The sequence below is a fragment of the Erythrolamprus reginae genome, chromosome 3 (assembly GCF_031021105.1).
Source record: "Erythrolamprus reginae isolate rEryReg1 chromosome 3, rEryReg1.hap1, whole genome shotgun sequence".
NCBI classification, from domain to species: Eukaryota; Metazoa; Chordata; class Lepidosauria; order Squamata; family Dipsadidae; genus Erythrolamprus; species Erythrolamprus reginae.
In genome coordinates, this window is record NC_091952.1 from 136997119 (window position 1) to 137024503 (window position 27385).

The window sequence follows — 27385 nt, forward strand, 5'->3', positions numbered from 1 at the left end:
GATACGAACCCGGAGTTCTTAAAATTTTTGCCTCTTCTTACGAACTTTTTTCGTGTTACGAATGCCAAACCAGAACTTCCGGGTTTGGCGTTCGGGAGGCTGCTAGGAAGCCCTCCGGTTGTTTTAAAAGGTGACAGCTGGGCGGCGCAGCTTCCCAGCGGCCTCCCGAACGCCGAACCCGGAAGTTCGGCAAAAGTTCGGGTTCAGGAGGCCACTGGGAAGCCGCGCCGCCCAGCTGTCACCTTTTAAAACAGCCGGGGGGCTTCCCAGCAGCCTCCCAATGCCGAACCCGGAAGTTCGGGTTTGGTGTTCGGCTTCGGGAGGCTGCTAGGAAGCCGCCCGGCTGTTTTAAAAGGTGACAGCCAGGCTGGGGGGCTTCCCATCAGCCTCCCGAACCCCGAACTTTTGCCGAACTTCCGGGTTCGGGAGGCTGCTGGGAAGCCCCCCAGCTCGACTGTCACCTTTTAAAATAGTCGGGGGGCTTCCCAGCAGCCTCCCAACACCGAAACCGGAACTTCGGGTTTGGCGTTCAGCTTCGGGAGGCTGCTAGGAAGCCGTCCGGCTGTTTTAAAAGGTGACAGCCGGGCTGGGGGGCTTCCCAGCAGCCTCCCGAACCCCGAACTTTTGCCGAACTTCCGGGTTTGGGGTTTGGGAGGCTGCTGGGAAGCCCCCCAGCCTGGCTGTCACCTTTTAAAACAGTCGGGGGGCTTCCCAGCAGCCTCCCAACACCGAACCCGGAACTTCGGGTTTGGCGTTCGGCTTCGGGAGGTTGCTAGGAAGCCGCCCGGCTGTTTTAAAAGGTGACAGCCAGGCTGGGGGGCTTCCCAGCAGCCTCCCGAACCCCGAACTTTTGCCGAACTTCCAGGTTCGGGGTTCGGGAGGCTGCTGGGAAGCCCCCCAGCCCGTCTGTCACCTTTTAAAATAGTCGGGGGGCTTCCCAGCAGCCTCCCAACACCGAACCCGGAACTTCGGGTTTGGCGTTCGGCTTCGGGAGGCTGCTGGGGTGGGGGGTGTCAGTCCGACCCTCCTGTCTCCCCCCCGAGTCAAAAACCCAAAGGTCCCCACCACAGCACCCGCTGCAGGAGTTAACACTCCTTCGGCGGCTGGGGCCTGCCTGGCTTTGTGTTTTTGGCTGGGGGGGGAGAAGTAGGACCATCCTAACTCCCTCCCCCCCAGCCAAAAGCACAAAGCCAGGCAGCCCCCAGCCACCAAAGGAGCCTCCTGTGCGCTTGAGTGGCAGCTTCTGCCAGACACGGGCAATGAGCGGGACAGAAGGGCGGGGAGAATCAGGGGGCTCCTTTGGCAGCTGGGGGCTGCCTGGCTTTGTGTTTTTGGCTGGGGGGGAGGGAGTTAGGAAGGTCCTACTTCTCCCCCCCAGCCAAAAACACAAAGCCAGGCAGCCCCCAGCCGCCGAAGGAGGCTTAACCTCGCCCCTCTGTCCCATCTATCGCCCGTATCCAGCAGAAACTGCCACCCGAGCGCACAGGGGGCTCCTTTGGCGGCTGGGGGCTGCCTGGCTTTGTGTTTTTGGCTGGGGGGGAGTGAGTTAGGAAGGTCCTACTTCTCCCCCCCAGCCAAAAACACAAAGCCAGGCATCCCCCAGCTGCCGAAGGAGGCTTAACCCCGCCCCTCTGTCCCACCCATTGCCCGTATCCAGCAGAAGCTGCCACCCGAGCGCACAGGAGGCTCCTTTGGCAGCTGGGGGCTGCCTGGCTTTGTGTTTTTGGCTGGGGGGGAGGGAGTTAGGAAGGTCCTACTTCTCCCCCCCAGCCAAAAACACAAAGCCAGGCAGCCCCCAGCCACCGAAGGAGGCTTAACCCCGCCCCTCTGTCCCACCCATCACCCGTATCTAGCAGAAGCTGCCACCCGAGCGCACAGGAGGCTCCTTTGGCGGCTGGGGGCTGCCTGGCTTTGTGTTTTTGGCTGGTGGGGAGGGAGTTAGGAAGGTCCTACTTCTCCCCCCCTAGCCAAAAACCCAAAGCCTGTCTGCTGCCGCACGGTTTAGCCAGGACAGGAGCAGCGAAGTGCATTGAGGAATGGGAAGCTGAAGCCACCGGCGTTTGAGCTTCCCATTCTTCCACGCCCTGAATGCCTCCTGGCCGCCTGGCAGAGTGCTCGCAGCCAACGGGCGGCAGCGGCGGGGGACAAAAGGCAGGCCAGCGCCCAGCTCCTGCCTCTCCGGAGCCGCCGACCGAGTGAAGCAGCGGCGCGGGGGGAGGGACAAAAGGCAGGCCAGCACCCGGCTACTGCCTCTGCGGAGCCGCCGACCGAGTGAAGCAGGCGGCGGCGGGGGGAGGGACAAAAGGCAGGCCAGCACCCGGCTACTGCCTCTCCGGAGCCGCCGACCGAGCGGAGCGATCTTCTGCCGGCCATGGGCGAAGGGCGGGGAAGCTGGTGGCTGTAGCAGCTGGTGCAACAGGCTTCCCCGCCCTTCGCCCATGGCCGGCAGAAGATCGCTCTTGCCCGGCTTCCCCGCCCTTCGCCCGTGGCCAGCAGAAGAGGGGCGGGGAGCCGGGCAAGAGCGATCTTCTGCCGGCCATGGGTGAAGGGCGGGGAAGCCTCTTGCACCAGCTGCTACAGCCGCCGGCTTCCGCGCACTTCGCCCATGGCCGGCAGAAGATCGCTCCGCTCAGTCGGCGGCTCCGGAGAGGCAGTAGCCGGGTGCTGGCCTGCCTTTTGTCCCTCCCCCCCCCGCCGCCTGCTTCTCTCTCTCTCCTTCCCCGCGCCGCTGCTTCACTCGGTCGGCGGCTCCGGAGAGGCAGGAGCTGGGCGCTGGCCTGCCTTTTGTCCCCCGCCGTCGCCCACTGGCTGCGAGCGCTCTGCCAGGTGGCCAGGAGGCATTCAGGGCGAAGTGCATGGAGGAATGGGAAGCTGAAGCCACCGGCGTTTGAGCTTCCCATTCCTCCACGCCCTGAATGCCTCCTGGCTCAAGCGGGCGGCAGCAGACCGCCTTTGGGTTTTCGGCTCAGGGAGGAGGGAGTTAGGAAGGTCCTCCTGCTCCCCCCGAGCCGAAAACCCAAAGGCAGTCTGCCGCCGCCGCCTTGAGCCAGGAGGCATTCAGGGCGAAGTGCGTGGAGGGTTTGACGTTGGGGTTTGGCATTCGGGTTCAGGAGGCTGCTGGGAAGCCTCCCGGTTGTTGTGACAGCCGGGCTGCGGGGCTTCCCAGCAGCCTCCCGAACCCTGAAATTTTGCCAAACTTCCGGGTTCGGGAGGCTGCTGGGAAGCCCCCTCCCCCGGCTGTTTTAAAAGGTGACAGCCGGGCGGCAGCGTTGTTTTGTGGGTTTTTTGTTGTTGTTGCACGGATTAATTGACTTTACATTGTTTCCTATGGGAAACAATGTTTTGTCTTACGAACCTTTCGTCTTACGAACCTCCCCCTGGAACCAATTAGGTTCGTATCTTGAGGTACCACTGTACTCTGATATATAATTTAGACTTGTATTTTTTTTTCTTAAATCTCAGTTTTACGACCCACTCAATTATTGTGAAGCCAAGGATGCAATGCATGGGAAAAACAAGTTCAGTAGATGCATTACAAAACATTTATAAAGTTCAATTTATACAAAGTTCTTCCACAGGTTTTTAAGTGCATATCTTCTTAGATCATGAGCACTTTTAAGTGATCTGTTGCTAAAATTTTGCTGACTAATTTCAGTAGAAATAAAGAGAAGCTTTTAGATGCATACCAAAGTCTCTGGGACTGCATATATCCAAGCCCTGGATAATGTTTCAAGTAAAGCAGATTTGCATATCTATCTGATGTGTGACTGGAGCCTAAGCTAAACATAGTTGGGCTTTGTTTGTGCCTAGGTCAGTGATGGCGAACGTTTTGTGCCATAAGGTGTGTGTGTGTGTGTGTGTTAGCATACGTGCAAATTCCTACACTCCTCCCCTCCCCCATGCATGCACAAAGGCCTTTCTGAGAAATGGTAGGTGAAAAAAAATCACCCAATGGACAAACTGGAAGATAAAAGAAAAAGAGGAATACTAAAAAAGAAATCAGAGTTAGACTTGATAATATTAGGCCAAGACAAAAAAATAATTTCTAGAATATACAACTTTCTGTTAAAACACAAAATGCAGAGTTATAACTTAAAAAGGAATATCCAAAGCTGGCACAAACATTTTGAATATGATATTAAATCAGATAAATGGGACATAATTTGGAATAAAAATTATAAATTAACCAAAACGGTCGCCTACAAAGAAAATATATCTAAAATGTATTATAGGTGGCATCTCCCACCAGCATGACTGGCACAAATGTACCACTTATTAAAACCAAATTGCTGGCGATGTAATGAGAAAGCAGGGACTTATTTTCACATATGGTGGACCTGCCCACAAATCAAGAAATTCTGGAGTAAAATACAAAATTGGAGAGAGGAACTGACTCCTAAGTATTTTTATTAGGCATCATAGATCAGAATATGAAAAACCCCAATATTATTTAATATTACCGGTACATATTTTGACAGCGGCCAGAATTTCAATCGCACAATTCTGGAAACAGAAAGATCTACCAGATGACTTCATATTACTAAGAAAAATTATGGACTGTGCCGAAGCAGACATGATGACACTCAAAATAAAGAAGACTCCGAATATTATAAAACATGGAACATTTTTTATGAATGGTTAAAAATAAGAAATATATATATATATATATATATATATATATATATATATATATATATATATATATACACACACACATACACGTAGATTTTCACGGGTATATGTATGTAGATTGTTCTGAGTTCGGGTTTTGCCCCGTGTAATATTTTGAGTGTCTATGCGATGTTTCGGTGAAATCACATTCACCATCATCAGGCTGAAGTTATAAGCTTCGTGCTGCTGTAAATATGGAATGTTTGCAACTGCAATTTGTTCCTTATATATAGAATGTAGCAAATAGATTGGGTGACTATGTTTTAATGATTTGATTGGTTGGTGGAATCACATTTAGTTGAAGGATTGACATGGTGATGATTATGATATGTTTTTTTGTTTAAGGCTGGTTTCCAAATCTCTGGTAGGTGGGATGTGTCATCTCTTTTGTTCATGCTGAGGGGGTGCTTCTCTATCTCTATGGCTTCCATAATTATCCTTCTGTATACATTTTCTGTTTTGGAAAGTAATTTAGTTTTTTCAAAGTCAATTTCGTGCCCTGTTTTTTTAATGTGCTGGACAAGGGAGGAAGTTTTTTCTTCTTTTTTGACTGCATTCTTATGTTCTGCAATGCGTGCGTTTACTCTTCGATTAGTTTGTCCAATGTATGTGGTTGCACATGTTTTTCAAGGGATTTCATAGAGTCCTTGGTTTTCGACTTGGATTTTACCTTTTGGGTTTCTTAGGATGTTTGATATTTTTTGGTTAGTGACAAATGAAGTTTTGATATTATGTTTGTGTAGAATTTTACTAATTTTGTCTGTGGTGCCTTTGATGTAAGGGAGGAGGGTAGTGCCATTATCCTGTTCTTGGTCTTGATTTTGGGGGGATGTCTCTTTTTTGATTAGGTTTGTAATTGCTTTTCTTTCGAATCCATTAGAAATTAATACATCTTTGAGTTTGTTCAATTCTGTTTTTAAGTGCTCATGGTCAGCTAGGCGTTTGGTTCTGGTGATTAGAGTCTTGGCTACTGAGGTGATCTGTGCGGGGTGGTGGTGGGAGTGTGCATTTAAATAATGGTTGGTGTGGGTTTTCTTTTGGTAGATGGTGTGTCCTAGGGTGCCATTGGGTTTTTTTATAGATTAGGACATCCAGAAAGGGAAGTTGATCATTGGCTTCTGTTTCCATAGTAAATTGTATTTTGGGGTGTAAGCTATTGAGATGTGTGAGGAAATTGTCTAGTTTTTCTTTTCCATGTGGCCAAATTACAAAAGTGTCATCTACATATCTCAGCCAAAGTTTAGGCTTGTGTTTAAATTGCTCCAATGCATTGTTTTCAAAATATTCCATGTAGAGGTTTGCGATGACAGGTGAGAGGGGTGATCCCATGGGGGCTCCTTCTATCTGTTTATATCTTTGTTCATTATAGATGAAGTATGTATTTGTCAGACAGTGGTTGGTCAGATCTAAGATATATTTGGGGGGCTTATATTTGTTTTGGATAGCTGTTAAGGCTTCTTTAATTGGTATTTGTGTGAAGAGGGATATGACATCAAAACTCACAAGTAGGTCACCAGGTTGTAGGTTTTGTTTTTTAGTTATTTGTATAAAGTGGAATGAATTTTGTACATATGAGGTGATAGATTCTGTATAGGGCTGAAGATATTTGGCTAAAAATTTGGCAAGATTTTGCAGAGGGGAGCCTATGGAGCTGACTATTGGCCTGAGAGGTATTCCTTCTTTATGTATTTTTGGAAGGCCATAGAGTTTTGGACATATGGAAGATTTTTCTCTGGGGATGATTCTTTGTTGGATTTCTTCACTGATGGGAGAGGCTTTTATTTTGGATTTGGTGGTTTTTTTCTAGGTAGGTGGTAGGATCTGTGTTTAGAAGTTTGTAGGCAGGGTTTTGTAGTAGGATGGAAAGTTTTTCCTTGTAGTCTGATGTGTTCATCACTACTGTGGAGTTTCCTTTATCTGCTGGGAGGATGATTATATTGTTGTCTTTCTTCAAATTGATAAGTGCATTTTGTTCTTCTTTTTGTATGTTGCTTCTAGGTGGTTTGCTGGAGCAGAGAATATTGGTGACTTCAAGTCTGATTTTGTTGGCTTCATCTGGGTTGATTTTATTTAGGGTAGCTTCAACTCCACATATGATGTTTTCAGTTGGAATGTGTTTGGGGGCTATTGCAAAATTGAATCCTTTTGAAAGAACATTGGTTTCTGCAGTGGTGAGGGTCCTGTCTGATATGTTATGTACTGTTTTTGTCATAAGTTGTTGTGGAGGGCTGGGTTTCTGCTGTTTTTCTAGTTTGTGGGGTTTCTTGCTATGTGTGTCTGTCTTGTATTGGGTTTCTGTTTCAGCTCTCCAGATTGATATTTGTTTGAATTTGTCCCAGAGTATTGGGTGCATTTTGTTGCTGAGTTTAAGGTGAAGAGAGAGTAAACTTTTGTTGATTTCATCAAGTATGAATCTTTTCTTGTGGAGATCATTTCTAATTAGGGCTAATTCAGTTCTTTTTAGGATCCTCTGAATGGCTGGGGTTTTTGGGTGGAATTTAAGTTGGAAGTATTTGGGAATTATTCTTTTGTCCCTGCATTTGCGTAGGAATGTAAGATCACATAAGATGGAGGCTTTTATGACTTCAAGTTTTTCATAGGTCCTAGTCAGTAGGAAAGTATCCTCCCCGTAGAGGTAAGATATTTGTTTTCGTAGATTTTCACGGGTATATGTATGTAGATTGTTCTGAGTTCGGGTTTTGCCCCGTGTAATATTTTGAGTGTCTATGCGACGTTTCGGTGAAATCACATTCACCATCATCAGGCTGAAGTTATAAGCTTCGTGCTGCTGTAAAAATGGAATGTTTGCAACTGCCATTTGTTCCTTATATATAGTGTTGGGGGTGGAGATTTGGTTTGAATGTAGCAAATAGATTGGGTGACTATGTTTTAATGATTTGATTGGTTGGTGGGATCACATTTAGTTGAAGGATTGACATGGTGATTATTATGATATGTTTCTTTGTTTAAGGCTGGTTTCCAAATCTCTGGTATTTATTGTTCATTCCATATTTACAGCATATGTTCATTCCATATTTACAGCAGCACGAAGCTTATAACTTCAGCCTGATGATGGTGAATGTGATTTCACCAAAACGTCGCATACACACTCAAAATATTACACGGGGCAAAACCCGAACTCAGAACAATCTACATACACACACACACACACACACACACACACACACACACACATATATATATATATATATATATATATATATATGTCACATGTTTAAGCTGAATTTGAAAATTAAGGGAGACTAGGATAGATCTATTTCGGCCTTATTTTGGCCTCATCAGCTAGCCATACCCACTGGGACTTGAACCTGCAACCTTTGCCTTGTAAGGCAGAGAATTATCCTCTAGGCTACAGTATCCAATCCGTTCAGCTCTGTACCAGGGAAGGGTTACATTTTGTGTGGAATCACCCTGGTATATTGAAGGAACATCACAGCTCCTTTTTTGCCTCTCGGCCCAACCCAGGGCCATTTCCAAGGCAGTTAATTTTATTGATAGCCGACAATTCTATCTGTATGTGTCACATGTTTAAGCTGAATTTGAAATATATATATATATATATATATATATATTTGTTTTTGTAGATTTTCACGGGTATATGTATGTAGATTGTTCTGAGTTCGGGTAAAAACATATACAGTGATCCCTCTATTATCGCGAGGGTTCCGTTCCAAGACCCCTCGCGATAATCGATTTTTCGGGATGTAATGGTGCGGAAGTAAAAACACCATCTGCGCATGCGCGCCCCTTTTTCCATGGCGGCGCATGCGCAGATGGTGTTTTTACTTCTGCACCTGGGAAGACCCAGCAGCTGAGGAGCCGCCTGCCTGCCCGCTTGTCCGCCACTTGTCCGCTTGTCCGGCCGCCGCTTTTCCGCCGCTTGTCCGCCGCTTTTCCGCTTGTCCGGCCGGCGCTTTTCTTGTCCGCCCGCCGCTTGTCCGCCGATTTTCCGTCCGCCGATTTTCCGTCCGCCGCTTGTCTGCCGCTTGTCCGCTTGTCCGGCCGCCGCTTTTCTTGTCCGCCCGCCGCTTGTCTGCCGCTTGTCCGCTTGTCCGGCCGCCGCTTTTCTTGTCTGCCCGCCGCTTGTCCGCCGCTTGTCCGGCCGCCGCTTTTCTTGTCTGCCCGCCGCTTGTCCGCCGCTTGTCCGGCCGCCGCTTGTCCGCCGCTCTGGGAGTTGAAGACCCAGGGAAGGTTCCTTCGGCCGCCCAGCAGCTGATCTGCTCGGCAGCGCAGTAGCAGCGAGGAGCCGAAGATGGGGTTTCCCCATTGCCCACGCAAAGGGGAAACCCCATCTTCGGCTCCTCGCTGCTACTGCGCTGCCGAGCAGATCAGCTGCTGGGCGGCCGAAGGAACCTTCCCTGGGTGCCGCCCGCCGCTCGAGAGCAAGAGGGGGAGAGATAGAGAAAGAGAGAGAAGGAAAGAAAGAGATGAGAGAGGGAGGAAGTGAGTGTGAGAGAGGAAGAAGCAAGATAGAGAAAGAGAGAGAGAAAGAAAGATGAGAAAGGAAGCGAGTGACGTCATCGGGTGGAAAAATCGCGATATAGCGTTTCGCAAAGATCGAGATCGCAAAACTCGGGGGATCACTGTATATATATAAATATATAAATATATATATATAAATTTTTAAAAAAGGAGTGAATTTACATAAGCTTTAAATTCTTTGAGACAAATTATGAATAATATGATATATAACAAATGTATTATTATACCTATGATGGATTCTAAGTGGTCAAAAGCACAACAAAATTGTAAATTAAGTACATAACCAAAACCAATTTTCTTACATTATGGCTCGTATCAGCCGTTGAATTGACTTACTCTAAGATGTGTTTGATGGATATGAACAAAATGACTAATCATTAGATATTTTTGTTTGTTTGTTTTGTTTTGTTTGTCTGTGTTTTTTTTAATGTTCTGTTTTTAATATAAATAATTCAATAAAACCATTTTTTTTTTAAAAGAGAGGAAGTTTGGAAAAAGGCACCTCCAGTTTGCCGTTGTGCTGCTTTTGCACTCCGGAGGGTTAAGAGAAGCTTCCTGAACTTTCCAGGGAAAAATCAGGACAGGCAGAAGTGGCTAGGTAAAGAGCGATCAGAATTGAGGGAATCCTCTCCCGCAACAGCCACAGAGCAGGAGTTGGGGGAAAGAAAGCTTCTGATTTTGGCTGCATGGAAAGAAAGCAGCAGAAGTCTTTTTTTCTTTTCCCCAAACTTTGGCTTTTCAGCCTGCAATAGTACAATGGACTTTCTTCCCTGGACACTATGCTGAAGAATGCAATGGAGCTACAAATCCCAGGTAGGACATAGGTCTTGTGGTGGAGTGCAACTTGGAGGTGGCAGGTATGGTGTGGTTGGGTGGGCTGGGCTGTGAGACCTGCCCATCTCATGGCTTGCCCAGCCCCACCCAGCCTCACTCCACTCCGCCCCACCCAACCTGTCACCTGCAAACTCTGTCCTACAGCGAGACACGCATTCTACCTGACACTTGTAGCTCTGTAGCATTCCTCTGTGTTCTATCCTGGGCAGCTCATTCTAAAAGAAAACATCTCATGAGTTCGAGAAGTTTGATTTAATTCATGAGATGTTTTCTTTTATAATGTGCTTCTCTGGACACAACTCCAAAGAATGTGACAGAACTACAAGTACTAGGTAGGATGCCCACCTCGCGGAGCACATAGCCCCCACTCAACTTCACCCCACCTGACCTGTCACTCCCAAACTGCATCCCATCATGAGACGTGCATCCTATCTGACACTTGTAGCTCCCTGCGTTCCTCAGTGCTGTGCCAGGGCAGCCCATTCTAAAATAAAAGTCTTGCGAGTTTGAGAAGTTTGATTTAACTTGGAAGACATTTTTGTTTATAATGGGCTTTTTTGGATACAACACCAAGGATTGCAAAAGAGCTACATGTATTAGGTAGGACATCTGTCTCATGGTCCGCCCAGCCCCCATGTAGTTCCTGCTCCATTCCGCTCCGCTCTACCCCACCTGGCTTGTCACCCCTAAACAGCATCACATTCTATAAATCCCTCATAAATTAGTTAAAATGTAGCAAAAAAACATTAAAATATAAAAGCATTAAAACATTAAAACCACAATTAATACGAAATTAATTCAAAATTAATTAATTTATTAATTCAAGCCAGGATATAAAATGAATATAACTTCCCGGTCAACCAAGCCACAAGATCTTTCATTGGGGATGCGAATTGTCCCCTCTTCAATAGGTCTTTCAATAAGTGCAACACTTAAATTCATCCTGTGCTCTTCTAGTTGCTCTTCAGCTTTCTGGAGCTTAAAAGCTAGTCCCTTTAGGGAAAAAACCTTTCAAACTCTTCTTGCTGTGAGAAGTTGTTAATTCCTCACCCTTGTGAGAAGAGTTGCTGTATTTTGCAAGCTTTTTTTCCCTAAAGAGACCAACGGGGGGGAGAACCGCGCCTGAACCTGGAGCCTGCTTAGGAGCCACCACCTGCTCAGAGGAGAAGCCGCAGCTTCCACTGCCACTGCAGCAGGAACTGCGCCGGGCTCCGAAGTTTGCAAAACTCTCTGCACCACCTCTGCGTCCAGGAGGCTCAGCGGGGAAGGAGGCCATGTTCGGCGCGGGAGTCCGGGCCCCCTCACCTGCCTCTGGCCCCCTCGTGCCCCCGGCCTCCTGCCACTGCCCTCCACCTGCCTGATCCGCCCCTCTCTCTGGCTTTCTTCTCCTCCGCCTCCCGCCTTGGGGTGCAGCTCCTCCTGCAGTGGTGGCTGCAGTGGCAGTGGCGGCTGCAGCTTTTACTCCTCCTCTGGCCACTAGTGAGGATCCTGGTGGGCAGCTTCAAGTGGCCCTCTTGCAGCCCCTTCGCTGACAGCACTTCCAGTGAAGGGGCTGCGAGAGGGGCGGGGCAGGCATTCCCGAAGCGCTCAGTGAAAGCACTCCCAGCGAAGTGGCTGCGAGTGCACTTTCGCCGAGTGCTTTGGGACCGACTGTCCCACCCCTCTTGCAGCCCCTTCACTGGGACCGCTTTCATCTAGGGTTGCAAGAGAGGTGGGGCAGGCATTCCTGAGCACTCAGAGAAAGTGCTCTCGCAGCCGCTTCGCTGGGAGCGCTTTCACTGAGCCAGCCCCTTCGCAGCCGCCGCTCTGCTCCAGCCCCGCCCTCCCCAAGGGTGTGGTTGCCACATTCCAGTGGATTCCATCCCTCTGGCCAGGACAAGAGTATAGTGGCAGCGGCGGTGATTTCCCATTAAGAAGCAGCAGCGCCGGGAATGTCATGTCCACCCCCCGCCCCCCACCCCTGAACAAGGATCCGAATGCCGGCAGTAATTGGCAAAAGGGGTGAGTTTTGGTCTTGCACGCATTATTCGCTTTTCCACTGATTCCTATGGGAAGCATTGATTCATCTTACAAACTTTTCACCTTACGAACTTCGTTCTGGAACCAATTAAGTTCATAAGACGAGGTATTACTGTACAGTTGTGAAATAACTCAGAATCTACATTTAGGGCAAAATTCATGTATCTAAAAAATTATAAAATTTATAGGCTCCACATTTTGGAGTTGTTGAATAAAGTAATGTTTTTAAAAAACTTTTTATTAGAGAAACACCTTTTGGTACTTTAAATCAAGCTTTCAACAACAGAGTAAATTTTTCATGTATTTGATTACATAAGTTGTCAATAAAAGGGAAAGGTTCTCATTCTGTTTGGGGAAAGCTTGCTCGTATCTGAAGGTCAGAACTGATAATAGTGAACAGCATTCTGGATAATAGAAAATAACTATAGTATTGGATTGTTAAGGATTAATGTAGCAGAGTTACAATTCCCAGATCCTTGAGTTTATTTAATAAAATACCCTTATTTGATTGTTATTAATTAATTATTATTAATTATTTTCACATTCAAATGAAAATGAGCATTTTTTAAAAGTACAGGTATTTTAAAGATATGTTCCTAAATAATAATTTGTTTATTTAAATGTAAACCATTTTTTCTTTTATGCCTTTTTTCTTTTCCAGAAGCAGCTGACCTAAGATAGGATCATAGCATCTCTGACTTCACAGCTAAAACATGTTCTCTTAACCACAAATACTTCATGTCCAATTTAAATGTTCAGCAGCTTCCAAACATTACTGCTTTTACTGAACTGCCTTATTTGAAATGGGGGGGAGGCTTGCCTACTGGAATATTTCTCGTGAAAACAATATGTTATTACCCTGGGAGGGGTACTTTTGACCCCCTCAGAGAAGGTCTGCAAGTTGGGTGTCCTCCTCAATCCATGGCTGACCTTGGAATATAATCTGTCGGCTGTGGCGAGGAGTGTGTTTGCCCAGGTTCGCCTGGTGCACCAGTTGCAGCCCTATTTGGACAGGGAGTCTCTACTCATAGTCACTCATGCCCTTATCACCTCAAAGTTCGACTACTGCAATGGGGCTACTTTTGAAGAGTGTTCAAAAACTACAAATTGTGCAGAATGCAGCCGCACGAGCAGTCATGGGCCTACCTAGACATGCCCATATCTCTCCAATACTTCATGATCTGCACTGGCTGCCAATTGGTTTCTGGACTCAATTCATGGCATGGGATCAGATTACTTATGGGACCACCTCTTGCTGCATGAATCCCAGCGACTGGTTAGGTCCCACAGAGCCTTCTATAGGTCCTGTCAACTAGACAATGTGTGGGTCCCGGCCCACTGGAATCAGTTCCCCATGGAGATTATTTATACAGCCCCTCCCTCCTCGCTTTTCATAAGAGTCTAAAGACTCACTATGCTACCAGGCTTGGGGTCATTAGACACTGCCTCCTGGCTGATGAATTTATGGTGGGTTTGTTGACTGAATGGATATGTGTGCATTTTACTTGGTTTTCTGGTTTAACTCTTAACTTTAATTAACTGGATTTTGATGTTCATTGTCTTTTTATATGTTGTAAGATGCCCAGAATCCTCAGAGAGGAGCAGCATATAAATCCAATTAATAAAATAAATAAAAATAAATTATATAGTAAATAATTAGCATTTCAGGGAAAGGGCTCAGCTTATATGCCTTTACTTGTATGCTGTTTTTCTATAGGGCAATTTTTATTTTTTTTAAAAATGCTTATTGAAAAAGGAATCACTTGTACTGCACTTGCATCAACGGTGCAGTGCAGAAATCACAGGCTGCCCGCAAACAGTTGAGGACATTTTTCCAATCCTTATATGAAGAGACACCAAAATTAAAACAATATATTCTTAAAGAAGAGAGTCTGTTCTTTCTAATAGTGCTAAATTGAAGAGGAATGAAGCTGTCCCACAGGATCAAACAGGGCATCAAAGATAGTCAAAATTTGGTAAAAACCCATTAAGTACTGTTGTGGTTAGCTCTGGCCCAGCTCCTGCCCCAAGGACTGTGGATGTGGGGGAGACATCCACATGCCGCAGGCCTGTTTTGCTCCCAGTGGAATCTGCTGATGAAGGCTCCTCTGACCAAGAAGACAGGAGTGACAGGGAGGAGGAGAGTGTGGCAGATAGCTCAGAAGGAGATCAATTATCTAGCTCCTCCTTGGATTTGGAACAAGAGTTAATGATACAGCCATACATGCGGAGAGCGATGCATAGGCAGCAACAACTGAGAGAAAATGAGGCCACCTGTGGTTGGGTGTGGCTGTGGTAATTAGTGAGGCAGCTATAAAGAGCAGCCTGTGGGTTTGGCCATTGTGGGGGTTTATCTGATTGTTGTGTTTCGTGCCTGTCTTGTTGACTTTGACCTTTGTGTGTTGATTTTTCCCCGCTTTGAAACTAAACCAGAGCAAAGTGTGTTTCCCTTTGTGAAAGAAGGTCTGTGAATTGCCTCACAGCTGCAAGCTAAGTATCTCAGAACTGATAAGGGACTTGTACAAATTACCAGTTTGTTTGGAGACAAGTGCTCTTTGCTATACAAAAAGAGTGCTTAGTTTATTTGCATTTTCAGTATAAAGAACATTGTTTTGAATTTTCAAACGTGTGTGTGTCTGAAATTTGTATCTGTGAATTTTTGGGAGGATTCTGCCAGAGAGCTCGACAGAACAAGTACCAATTTTGAACTCTTATATTTTTTCAACAACTTGAAGGAAAGTGCTGCAAATTGGAAGTCTTCATTGCAGCTGTGTACTTAGTACACCTGCCAAAGATCAGCCTGAAAGGCCAAGTAGTTTTGAAACTACAGCAACCTGAAGATTGCTGTAAATTCATTTTTGAGAGGGTTTTTTTTGCAAAGTTTGAGCCTGAACCATATAAAAAGTAAGAAGACTAGGTACATGGGTTTTTGCCCGTTTATAAAGCCTTACAAGGTGTGCATGTTCTCTAAATATCTCCAACATACTACTGAAACTGCCACGTTTACAGCTTCTGGAATTTGCCCAAAATGTCATTTTTGCTGACTCAGCATTTTGCAACCCTTTACTTGAGTTCTGCTAGAACTCCCAATTTTTAGTCTTTTGAACTAAAATTTTGCACAGCATAGTTTTATGTCATAAAGAAACTACGTGCCAAATTTAATCAAAATCTGAGATGGTAAGGTGGGGATGATCTTTAAAATTGGTCCACTTGACACAGAATGACTCTATGCAATAAAATAGTATGTGGCCATTTCATGTATTCACTCTTTAGCTCTGAAGCAGCAGAAGCAATAAAAACACTTGCCAAGTCCTTTGGTCAAAAAATGCACCTTCCATCCCTGAGCCAAGAGAGAACAGAGGATTGTGCCAAACTAACACTCTTGCTTGGCCTATGTAACAGAGGAAGAAATTCACTGGTACCTGTTCATACTTCTCCAGCTCTGTGTGATAGATCTGCCGAATCTGTGAGAGTTTTGCTCTGTAGTCAGAATGTTCTACGGAATTGTCTGAGCCGGCACCGCCTGAGGCTGCTGCCGCTGCCGCTGCTGCTGCTGAGCCCCCTCCTTTCTCAGGGCCAGCTACCCCTTCTGCTAAGAGCATGTTGTCCAGCCGCATTAGCTGTGGGTCTGTGGGTTCCTCCTCTTGAGCTCCTCGAATGCTCAACACTGTGAAGGAAAAGGCACTGATTAAGTCACAGAGCAATGACAATGCTTTCCTAGGTCTCACCTCCATCTCTGATGTTTGCAGATGAACTGTCTTTTTAGAAGTGTTTTACAAATATACTTGCACATAGGTGCTCCTCAATTTAAAATTTAGTGACCATAGGTGCTCCTCAATTCATTTAGTGACCATTCAAAGCTATAACAGTGCTGAAAAAAGTGGCATGACCTAGCCTTGCACTTGCAACTGTTGCAATCTTCCCATAGTCACATAATCAAAATTTGGGTCCTTTCAACTGGCATGGATTTATTTATTTATTCAATTTTTAGAGCCTCCGAACTCAGCCGAGTTATTCTTGTGAGGCTTACAATTCTAATATTATAAATCAATTATAACATTTTTTGAAAAAATAAAAGCATCAACAAAATTGGTATTAACAGCAGCTGTGACGATCAATTACAATGATCCCTCGAGTATCGCGAGGGTTACGTTCCAAGACCCCTCGCTATACTCGATTTTTCGCGATATAGTGGTGCGGAAGTAAAAACACCATCTGCGCATGCGCGCCCTTTTTCCATGGCCACGCATGCGCAGATGGTGGAGTTTGCGTGGGCGGCGGGGAAGACCCAGGGAAGGTTTCTTCGGCTGCCCAGCAGCTGATCTGCTCGGCAGCGCAGCAGCAACGAGGAGATGAAGATCGGGGTTTCCCCGCCGCCCACGCAAAGGGGAAACCCCGATCTTCGGCTCCTCGCTGCTGCCACGCTGCCGAGCAGATCAGCTGCTGGGCGGCCGAAGAAACCTTCCCTGGGTCTTCCCCGCCGCCCACGCAAAGGGGAAACCCCGATCTTCGGCTCCTCGCTGCTGCCCGCCCGCCGCTCGCCCGCCCGCCCGCCGCCCGCCGCTCGAGAGCAAGAGGGGGAGAGATAGAGAAAGAGAGAGAAGGAAAGAAAGAGATGAGAGAGGGAGGAAGAGAGTGTGAGAGAGGAAGAAGCAAGATAGAGAAAGAGAGAGAGAAAGAAAGATGAGAAAGGAAGAGAGTGACGTCATCGGGTGGGAAAAATCGCGATATAGCGTTTTGCAAAGATCGAGATCGCGAAAATCGAGGGATCACTGTAATAGTAAAGCCAAATTCTTAACAAATTCTGAGTACCTGGGTACCTAAAGTTTTTAAAACTTTGCAAGAGGCCAATGGGATTGGGGTCATTTTAATCTCCAAGAGGAGAACATTTCATAAGTCCTCTCACAAACTGACACTCTGGCTGATAGGACCTGCAGCATGCCCAGTCTCATGGATTGAGTTGGATGGTAGAAACTCTTGAGAATAGACAGTTCCTCAGCTAACCCTAACCCGAGCCACATAGGGCTTTAAAGGTGACAATGAGAACTTTAAATTGCACCCAGAAACATACTAGAAACCATGAGAGAAAGAGTCAAAGACTAAGCCAACTGGCCAGAAAGTGTAATCTTAGTTCTCAGAGTCAAAGGTTCTGAGTCAGAGTCAGATTTAAGTTTCAATAGTTCTCATGCCAACCATGGGCCTCCATCAGGAGTATGTGTATGTGTGTAGGCAAGTGATGAAATATTTGTGACAACTGATATACGTATATTAGATATTGAGACACCACTATGTAAGTTTGCCACTTGTTTGATGATGTCCCCAAAGGCTGTTATTTCATAAGCACTGCTGTTTGCTTTGGATGCTGTCGATACCAATAGTTCAGAGATTCCAATGTGACGTTTTTACAATTATAATTCCCTAGTCCCTTAAACAGATCAGTTACTTTTGATAGCATAGAAGAGATTTATTTGGAATGAAACACTTACATACTTCCAAATACCCCAAAATGAATATAAACAAGTTGTAAATCTTTGTTACACTTCAGGTTTCTTCCTCATTTGCACTTTGCAAAAATTTGACATAATAAGAATAATAGTCATTACAAAGTTGCAAGAGTGACGAATTGCGGCCATATAATTAACATTCTACATATTAGTGCAGTTAACTAGATATTGGCAAAGTTATTGTTCTGTCTGGGTCCCCCCAGACGCCAACACCAACCAAAAAGAGTAGCCAGACACACTGGTAAAAAGCAAAGGCAGTTTATATACTGGAAAGCAAACACAGGTAACAAAAACTGTTCTTACAGACAGGAACATGATGCAGTTTCACAGAGGTTTCACGAAGGCCAGGCAATAAAACAGGATTCTTGCTGGCAAAAACAACTCTGGAGATAATAAAACCCACGCCTCCCCCAGGTCTTCCAGGCTTCTAGGCCACAAGCCAAGATCAGAGATGCCAAGAATCGAAGCAAGGTCACAGGACTCCCAGTTGATAACTCTCCACGAGACTGTAAGGGCGGGCCTGCCTTTTCAACTCTGCTGAGGAGAACCACACCCAAAACCAGCTGTTGCCAATTCAGAAATGGAAATATCTTTCTAATTGGCCCCTTCTTTGAGCTGCACGTCTCTGCCTCATGTCTATTATAGCCTGTGCGTCTTCATCCAATGAATCCAGGCTACTAGCTGGGGAGAGGCCCCCCCCGGGGGTCTCAGGCTGCTCTCCCTCCTCCTCCTCCTGATGTTCCTCTCCCCTGTCTGCCTGGTCCTCCCCCTCCTGGTCACTGTCCTCCTCCTCTAGGCATGGATCCGGCAGAGCTCCAGCCGGTCCCTGAGGAGCCTCAGGCTGAATCACAACAGTTATGACTAAACATTGTTGCTGAAATCTAGAGTCCTGCTCATATCCTATTTTGATTCTTTACGCCAGATTCACTACAATAATATAAGAAAGCAAAATATATGATAGAAGATACAGAAATTAAATAGGAACACTATGGTCAAATACAGAAAGATGGTTTTTAATGAGATCACAGCAGCCAAGAAACCAAGAACTATAAAACAAATTCAATGTATCAAAGGAGGCTTTAGATTCACTTTGCTTAAGCAATATGCCACATGTCCACATTTGGAATAGCAAGCAGCTTTTAAATTTGTAGTGAATTTGAAAATAAGTTATAGAAATAGCATTTAATATGCCCCTTTCATAAAGTGTCCCAAACCATTCCTTCAATTCTGATTTCTTTTTTAAAATAAAATTGGAAAATTAAGTTGTAATCCAATCTTAAATCTAGAAAAACAATCCCTACAATTAAGTGAATAAGATACCCTTCTTGTCAAATCACCTCTGCCATACAAGCCTCCTTTTTTATCCAATTGCCAACACAACCAAAGCCAAACAACATAAAATACATTTTTGCACTGCCATTTAACACATTAACATATTTTCTCTTTTATTTTTTAATCTGGATCCATTCCCAAAAAATAAAAAACAGAAAGGTAACCCAAGAGCAGTTTCAATCTTTTTAAACATGGAGCTGAAATGTTACTGAGCTAGTTCACAACATTATGATTACACTAGTGAGCTAGGAGATCCATGCATTGAAGAATAAAGTGTGAGTGTTCATTACTCTCATCTGTTATTCTAATGGGGGATCAGAGAAGGTGTAAACCGGAAATTTACTTTAACAGATTTTTAGCACACCTGAACTTTAAAATATAATTGAGTCAATTGCTTCACAAGATAGCTAAAACACTGAGTTGTTTTTATAAGCACTTTAGAAAAGTTGATTTTTTTTTATTTAAATCCAAAATGCTATTTTCCATTGTCAAAGATAGATATCTACTATAATTATAATAATTTCCCATTTATTCCTTTTCCAAGCTATAAAGGTAGAGACACAACCATTCCCATTAGAAGGCTTTGGAAAAGGGGATGAGAAAAAAAATCAAGATGTACAAGACTCACAGGTGAATTTAGCATGCTATTCATGTAAAATAATACATAAAGAAGGGGAAAGTGGTAGACGTTGTTTTAAAAATAGATGAAATTGCTCATATCAACTATCAGTCTTAAGCCATAATTATATACTGTATATTCAAGTGCTGGATTAATTTATTTCTGAAGAATATTTCAGATGGAGCAAACTAACTTCTCAATATTAATTCCAATCAATATTTATTTTATTTATTGGATTTGTATGCCGCCCCTCTCCACAGACTCGGGGCGGCTAACAACAGTGACAAAAAACAGCATGTAACAATCCAATACAGTGATCCCCCGTTTATTGCGTCCCCAACCATTGCGAACAGGGTACTTTGCTATTTTTCAACCCGGAAGTCAAAAATACCATCTACGCATGCGTGCCGGGCACGCATGCGTAGATGGCAGCGGCTTCCCTGGGTCTTCCCCCTCTTGCTGGCGTCAGCGAGGAGTTTCCCCACCGCCCACGCAAACTCCTCGCTGCCGCCCGCCCTTCGCCCGCCCACACCGTTCATTCTCGCGGCCAGAGCGAGCGCGGACAAGCTGTTCGCTGGCGCTAGCTCTCGCCTGCCTGCCCGCTAGCGAGGAGCCGCCTGCCTGCCCGCTAGCGAGGAGCCGAAGATTGGGGGCGGCGCGACGTCGCCACCGGCATGGGGGGCTTACCAGCACCCCCCGGACCCCCAACCCGGGTTTGGGGGGCTGCTAGGAAGCCCCCCATGCCGGCAGGGACGTTTTAAAACACCCGCGCGACTTTCCAATGAGTCCCGAAGACAAACGCGTTGTCTTCGGGACTCATTGGAAAGTCGCGCGGGTGTTTTAAAACATCCCCGCCGACATGAGGGGCTCGCTAGCACACCCCCAAACCCGGGTTGGGGGTTCGGGGGTGTGCTAGCGAGCCTCCCATGTCGGCGGGGATGTTTTAAAACACCCGCGCGACTTTCCAATGAGTCCCGAAGACAAACGCGTTGTCTTCGGGACTCATTGGAAAGTGGCGCGGGTGTTTTAAAACATCCCCGCCGACATGAGGGGCTCGCTAGCACACCCCCAAACCCGGGTTGGGGGTTCGGGGGTGTGCTAGCGAGCCTCCCATGTCGGCGGGGATGTTTTAAAACACCCGCGCGACTTTCCAATGAGTCCCGAAGACAAACGCGTTGTCTTCGGGACTCATTGGAAAGTGGCGCGGGTGTTTTAAAACATCCCCGCCGACATGAGGGGCTCGCTAGCACACCCCCAAACCCGGGTTGGGGGTTCGGGGGTGTGCTAGCGAGCCTCCCATGTCGGCGGGGATGTTTTAAAACACCCGCGCGACTTTCCAATGAGTCCCGAAGACAAACGCGTTGTCTTCGGGACTCATTGGAAAGTGGCGCGGGTGTTTTAAAACATCCCCGCCGACATGAGGGGCTCGCTAGCACCCCCCCAAACCCGGGTTGGGGGTTCGGGGGTGTGCTAGCGAGCCTCCCATGTCGGCGGGGATGTTTTAAAACACCCGCGCGACTTTCCAATGAGTCCCGAAGACAAACGCGTTGTCTTCGGGACTCATTGGAAAGTGGCGCGGGTGTTTTAAAACATCCCCGCCGACATGAGGGGCTCGCTAGCACACCCCCAAACCCGGGTTGGGGGTTCGGGGGTGTGCTAGCGAGCCTCCCATGTCGGCGGGGATGTTTTAAAACACCCGCGCGACTTTCCAATGAGTCCCGAAGACAAACGCGTTGTCTTCGGGACTCATTGGAAAGTGGCGCGGGTGTTTTAAAACATCCCCGCCGACATGAGGGGCTCGCTAGCACACCCCCAAACCCGGGTTGGGGGTTCGGGGGTGTGCTAGCGAGCCTCCCATGTCGGCGGGGATGTTTTAAAACACCCGCGCGACTTTCCAATGAGTCCCGAAGACAAACGCGTTGTCTTCGGGACTCATTGGAAAGTGGCGCGGGTGTTTTAAAACATCCCCGCCGACATGAGGGGCTCGCTAGCACACCCCCAAACCCGGGTTGGGGGTTCGGGGGTGTGCTAGCGAGCCTCCCATGTCGGCGGGGATGTTTTAAAACACCCGCGCGACTTTCCAATGAGTCCCGAAGACAAACGCGTTGTCTTCGGGACTCATTGGAAAGTGGCGCGGGTGTTTTAAAACATCCCCGCCGACATGAGGGGCTCGCTAGCACACCCCCAAACCCCCAACCCGGGTTAGGGGGGTGCTAGCGAGCCTCCCATGTCGGCGGGGATGTTTTAAAACACCCGTGCCGCCCCCAATCTTCGGCTCCTCGCTAGCGCTGCGGAAGTAAAAACACCATCTGCACATGCGCAGATGGTGTTTTTACTTCCGCAGCGCTACTTCGCGAAAACCCGCTCGTTGCGGGGGGTCCTGGAACGGAACCCTCGCAAAGAGCGGGGGATCACTGTACTAAACAACTAAAAAAAACCTTATTATAAAACCAAACATACATACAAACATACCATGCGTAAATTGTAAGGCCTAGGGGGAAATATATCTTCCATCCATGTAATATAACACTTAAGAGACATAATTGAGCTTTCACCTACACATTGGCTGTGCAGATGAATGCATTGTTGTTGCATTCACTGAGTAATGAGTTAAACTGAAACATTCAAACATAATCCCTGCCCAAAAGAGAGAAAACAAGTTGGTTAATCTGCAAATCTACCACACAATAGTTAGTTCAACAATTTTCTCCATCTCTTCTCCTCCCCTCTCTGTCTCATATTTTAAAATCAGCTTGATCCATGATCCCAGACAGCTACTCCAGATACAGAATGCCAGCCTGGGAGATTTTGCATTGGGAATGATAGTGGAGGCAAGAACTGGAATCTTCCCACTTTTGCAGAGAGAAGATGTTATTATGACATGTTATTAGGTACGCATTCAGATGGAACAGTATTATGATAATCTAGTTTGTGTTAATATATGGTTTCATACATATAGCACACATTTTAATAGAAACAAGAGACAATTTAGCAAAGCCCAAAATTGCTGAACTAATAATTTGGAGAACATTTCAGTTGCAATTGCTGGATTTGCAGCTACCTACACAGAGTTAATTTAGCAAAATAGCATGATACTATTAAAAATATACTTTTAACTCACTCTACTTGAACTGATTTTTCTTTATGATCAGAATATATGTACAGTAATAACTTCTTAGTCTAAATATAAGAAATGTAAAAATCTGATACCTTTTCCATTGTTATCTACTTTTTATTTAAAGGCATTAAACATTGGGAAGAAAATAGTGTAAATACACAAGTAAATTACATCTTGTGTCACTGCATTTAAAAGTGAAGATAAGTAAATTCTGCTCAAAGAAGCCTTCAACTCTGAGACCAGAGGCCCTGATTGCATCTGATGAATGTCCAGATTGACTCCAATTTGGCAATACACTTGATGCACATCTGTTTCTTACAGTAAGAATGCATGGGAAGTATTGATTCTTTTTCTGAAAATTCCACCTATACTATCATAGTTCAATCTAAAAAAATGCCAGGGATCAATTTAGTGTAAGAGACATTACAAAAAGCAGGTGTGCTAGGATGAGGTCATTCGTTTCACAAAGAACTTGGCACCCTAGCCTGAAAAGGCTAACATTCGATTTGCCCATCCCCCAGTGCCCAAAGTATAGTTGTTTATAGCAGTCTATCCTAAGCTGGGTTCTCCTGGATGTGTTGTGATGGCCATTTTTCAGAATGCCAAGCCACATGGAGCTACTTTTATTCTTGTCAATTACTATCAAGGCAATGGTTTATGACAGTGAGGTTCCTAGATGAGTGGCTGTTTCTTCTATCCAAACACTTGTAGCTACTTCCATCTCTGCCTCCATATTGTCAACATGTACTGTATATGGTATCAGCAGCAGTCAGTCTGGCAGGTCACAATAAATAGAGATTTAAAGCAATGTCATATTTTTATTCATTTTCATATTACTAGCAGTACTGCTTAAAACATTTTACTCTCCTTTTGTTTCGACTGTACAAACCCGTGCACATATCAACCTCAATTCATTTGCCAGTATTTTGGAAGTACATTAGGGGAGAAGCAGGAAAGCATACAAAGTAAAAAATAAGAGTTTTTAAACTTCCTGTTCTAAAATATGTTAGCCACTTAAATATCCACTAGAGGGTACTCTTTCATCATAAAGGAATGGCACCCATCAAAGAACAAATAATTGTAATAATAGTTTGAAAAAAACTAAACAGAAAAAGGACACACCTTATTCTCATTTACAAGATAGGCATCTCTCCTCTTCTGACATAAGTCACAAAAAGAGGCAGGTTTTCTTGATGAGTATAAACTAGGTCTAAATTGGTTGACTCAGTCTGATCATTAACTAGGAACTATCACATGGGATCATTTTCTGAAGGCTTGTTTACTGAGGCCATTTTGCAATTTGTAGGGTATAGCTACATATGAATTAAATATAAAGAACTGGGTATAAGAAACAGAGATTCTGAATCTGATTATCAAGAGTTATATAGGGCTATCAGAGATGATCAGAAAAAACACACCAAGCTGGCAGGGGTAGCCAACACCCTAGAGGACAGGCTCAAAATACAGAAAGATCTAGACAAATTAACACTATGGGCCCACACTAACAACATGATGTTCAACCTCGACAAGAGCAAAGTCCTTTACCTTGGTAAAAAAAACCCGTAGACACACATACAGCCTGGGAGAAACCCCACTTAGCAGTAGTGACTGAGAAAGAGATCTTGGAGTCTTGGTGGATAATCAACTAAACATGAGCTAGCAATGTGCAGCAGCGGCCAAAAAAGCCAACACTATCCTAAGCTGCATCAACAGGGGGATACACTCCAAGACTCTACTATGCCCTGGTCAGACCACATCTGGAGTACTACATCCAGTTCTGGTCACCACACTTCAAAAGAGACATAGAAACTCTGGAGAAGGTGCAGAAAAGAGCAACCAAAATAATTAGGGGCTTGAAACCAAAACTTATGAAGAGAGACTGCGGGAACTGGGCATGGATAGCCTAGAGAAAAGGAGGGCCAGAGGGGACATGACAGCTGTATACAGGTATATGAGGGGTTGCCACAGTGAGGAGGGGGCCACTCTATTCTCCAGGGCACCAGAGGGCCAGACGAGGAATAATGGCTGGAAGCTGACCAAGGAGAGATTCAACCTAGAATTAAGGAAGAACTTCCTGACGGTCAGAGCGATCAACCAGTGGAACAACTTGCCTGCGGAGGTTGTGAACTCCCCAACTCTGGACACTTTCAAGAGGAGATTGGAATGCCACCTGGCTGGGGTGCTTTAGGATTCTTGCTCAGGTAGGGGGTTGGATTTGATGACTTGCATGGTCCCTTTCAACTCTAACAATCAATCAATCAATCAATCAATCAATCAATAAATAAATAAATAAATAAATAAATCTAGATGAGTAGTCATCTAAGCTTTTGTGACCTATATCTAGTTATCCGAGATATCCTTTGATTACCTCTTTCAAGGATCCTACTAACTAATATTTAAAAAAACCATTCAATTATAAACAATCATGCAGATACCTAATATGTACTGGAAGGTAGAGTATGCATGAACCCCAATTTCTTCATGTATCACGCTGCAACCTACTGATGTCAAAAACATGGTTATTTCCTGGCTTGGAAATAAGAATGATAATGGACTCTGTTTTTGTCTTCATATGATGCAATTTTTATGATGACGATTTCATGGACTCATGTTTAATGGACTTCAGAAGTAATGGATCAAAGTTGCTTTTGGGCTTCATCAGAAAACTACATAATTTCCAAAGTCTGTCCAGACAACGTAATTTATAACACTTAGGACAATTTGCTTCACTTGCATAATTATACAATTGACATTTTTATAAATAACATAAAGGTATGCAAGTTACATAGAAATGTCAATTATGTGATTATGCAAATTACATCAATTATGTGAATTTGGATTTAACAGACACTTGGAATTAAGCAACATCTTTTTCTCCAAAGGGTCTGTTAAATCAAGATTTCACTATAATTTAATTCTTTTTCTCCTCCTGCTCTACTTCGGTTTCCTATGGTTCTTGTGTCAATGACAGAAGGAAGAGAGGGAAATTTCTTACCTACTGGTACTTACTTGATTTCTGTGCTACTTCTCTGGAAGAATTTGGATATTGTTACAGCCCTCATTACATTGCTGGGACAGGTCAATACTATGGCAAGAAAATAATATTTTTTCCCAGATTTGGAAATGGTCAATACTTCAATGCCGTTGAGGTGGTCTTTTATTTAAAACTGGCATCTAAAACCTCAGAATTCTGAACCAATACCAATTCATGGGGTTCCATCTGCTAATGGAAATGGTTACTATCAGAGAAAGCTTTCTATGTTTTATATTCAGCATAAGCCCTTTTTTTTGCAGTTCCATTCTTTCTTCCTCTAAAAAACAAAACAAAAGCTAGCTAGAACTTCTTAATGCTAGGAAGTCTACTAATTAGTTGTTATCATAACCCATCTATTCAAAGATTCATCTTTTATTATCAATATCGAATGTTAAATCTTGCAAGATCATTACAGAAGTCAATTATGGAGGGTGAAATTCCAGGCAAAGAAACTAGATGAATTTCTACTTGCTGTCATGTTCAGGAGAAAATTCGGTCCTGACCCAGTGAACTAGAATCCCTGATAGGAAGTCATGGGCAAGTCTCCAGAATGGATAGAGTCAGATACTAAATGCATTAGCATTCTGCCTGCCAGCTGGCTCTTAGCACTTTGTTTTAAGCCAAGAGAATGAGCTAGCAGGAGATAATGTCCACCTGTCCCATGACAGACCAGAAGTGGTGAACAGAGGTCAGAAAAAGCTGCTGGGACAAAGTAATGGAGCACATACACAACAAAGTAATGGAACAGAAGTGCAAAGCACTTAGTGCACAAATAAGTATCCAGAAAAGGTGACAGTTAATTAGGGATCACATCATTTTATGGACTAATTTTCTATACTTTGTGAATTTGGTGGACTTCTTACCTGAAATGTTTTGCCATTATGATGCTAAGAAAAAATAGGAGAAGTCAATGGATCTTCCTCCAGTGATAATAGTAATAATTTATTTATTTATTTATTTATTAGATTTGTATGCCGCCCCTCTCTGCAGACTTGGGGCAGCTAACAACAGAAAAAAGACAATATAAACAAATCTAATATTAAAAGTAATTTAAAAAACCCTAATTTAAAGAACCAATAATACATACAGACATACCATGCATAAATTTTATAAGCCTAGGGGGAAGGGAATATCTCAATTCCCCCATGCCTGACGACAGAGGTGGGTTTTAAGAAACTTATGAAAGGTAAGGAGGGTAGGGGCAACTCTGATATCTGGGGGAAGTTGGTTCCAGAGGGTCGGGACCGCCACAGAGAAGGCTCTTCCCCTGGGTCCCGCCAAACGGCATTGTTTAGTCGACGGGACCCGGAGAAGGCCAACTCTGTGGGACCTAACTGGTCGCTGGGATTCGTGCGGCAGAAGACAGTCCCGGAGATATTCTGGTCCGATGCCATGAAGGGCTTTATAGGTCATAACCAACACTTTGAATTGTGACCGGAAACCGATCGGCAACCAATGCAGACTGCGGAGTGTTGGTGTGACATGGGCATATTTAGGAAAGCCCATGATAACTCTCGCAGCTGCATTCTGCACGATCTGGAGTTTCTGAACATTTTTCAAAGGTAGCCCCATGTAGAGAGTGTTACAGTAGTCGAGCCTCGAGGTGATGAAGGCATGAGTGACTGTGAGCAGTGACTCCCGGTCCAAATAGGGCTGCAACTGGTGCACCAGGCAGACCTGGGCAAATACCCCCCTTGCCACAGCTGAAAGATGTTTCTCTAATGTGAGCTGTGGATCGAGGAGGACACCCA

At 45.2% G+C, this 27385-nt stretch overlaps 1 protein-coding gene across 6 annotated transcripts in view; it reads right to left on the reverse strand.

The window, feature by feature from the left end:
- Positions 1 to 27385, reverse strand: part of PBX1 (PBX homeobox 1) — a 434341-nt gene that overhangs the window by 104437 nt on the left and 302519 nt on the right. For all 6 annotated transcript variants that reach the window (XR_011558631.1, XR_011558632.1, XM_070746821.1 and 3 more), the window contains exon 3: positions 15450 to 15694. Coding sequence is in view for 4 of the 6 variants with exons in the window: in XM_070746821.1 (XP_070602922.1) it covers positions 15450 to 15694 (245 nt within the window). In the remaining 2 variants the exon portion in view is untranslated. The remainder of the gene's footprint in view (positions 1 to 15449; positions 15695 to 27385) is intronic.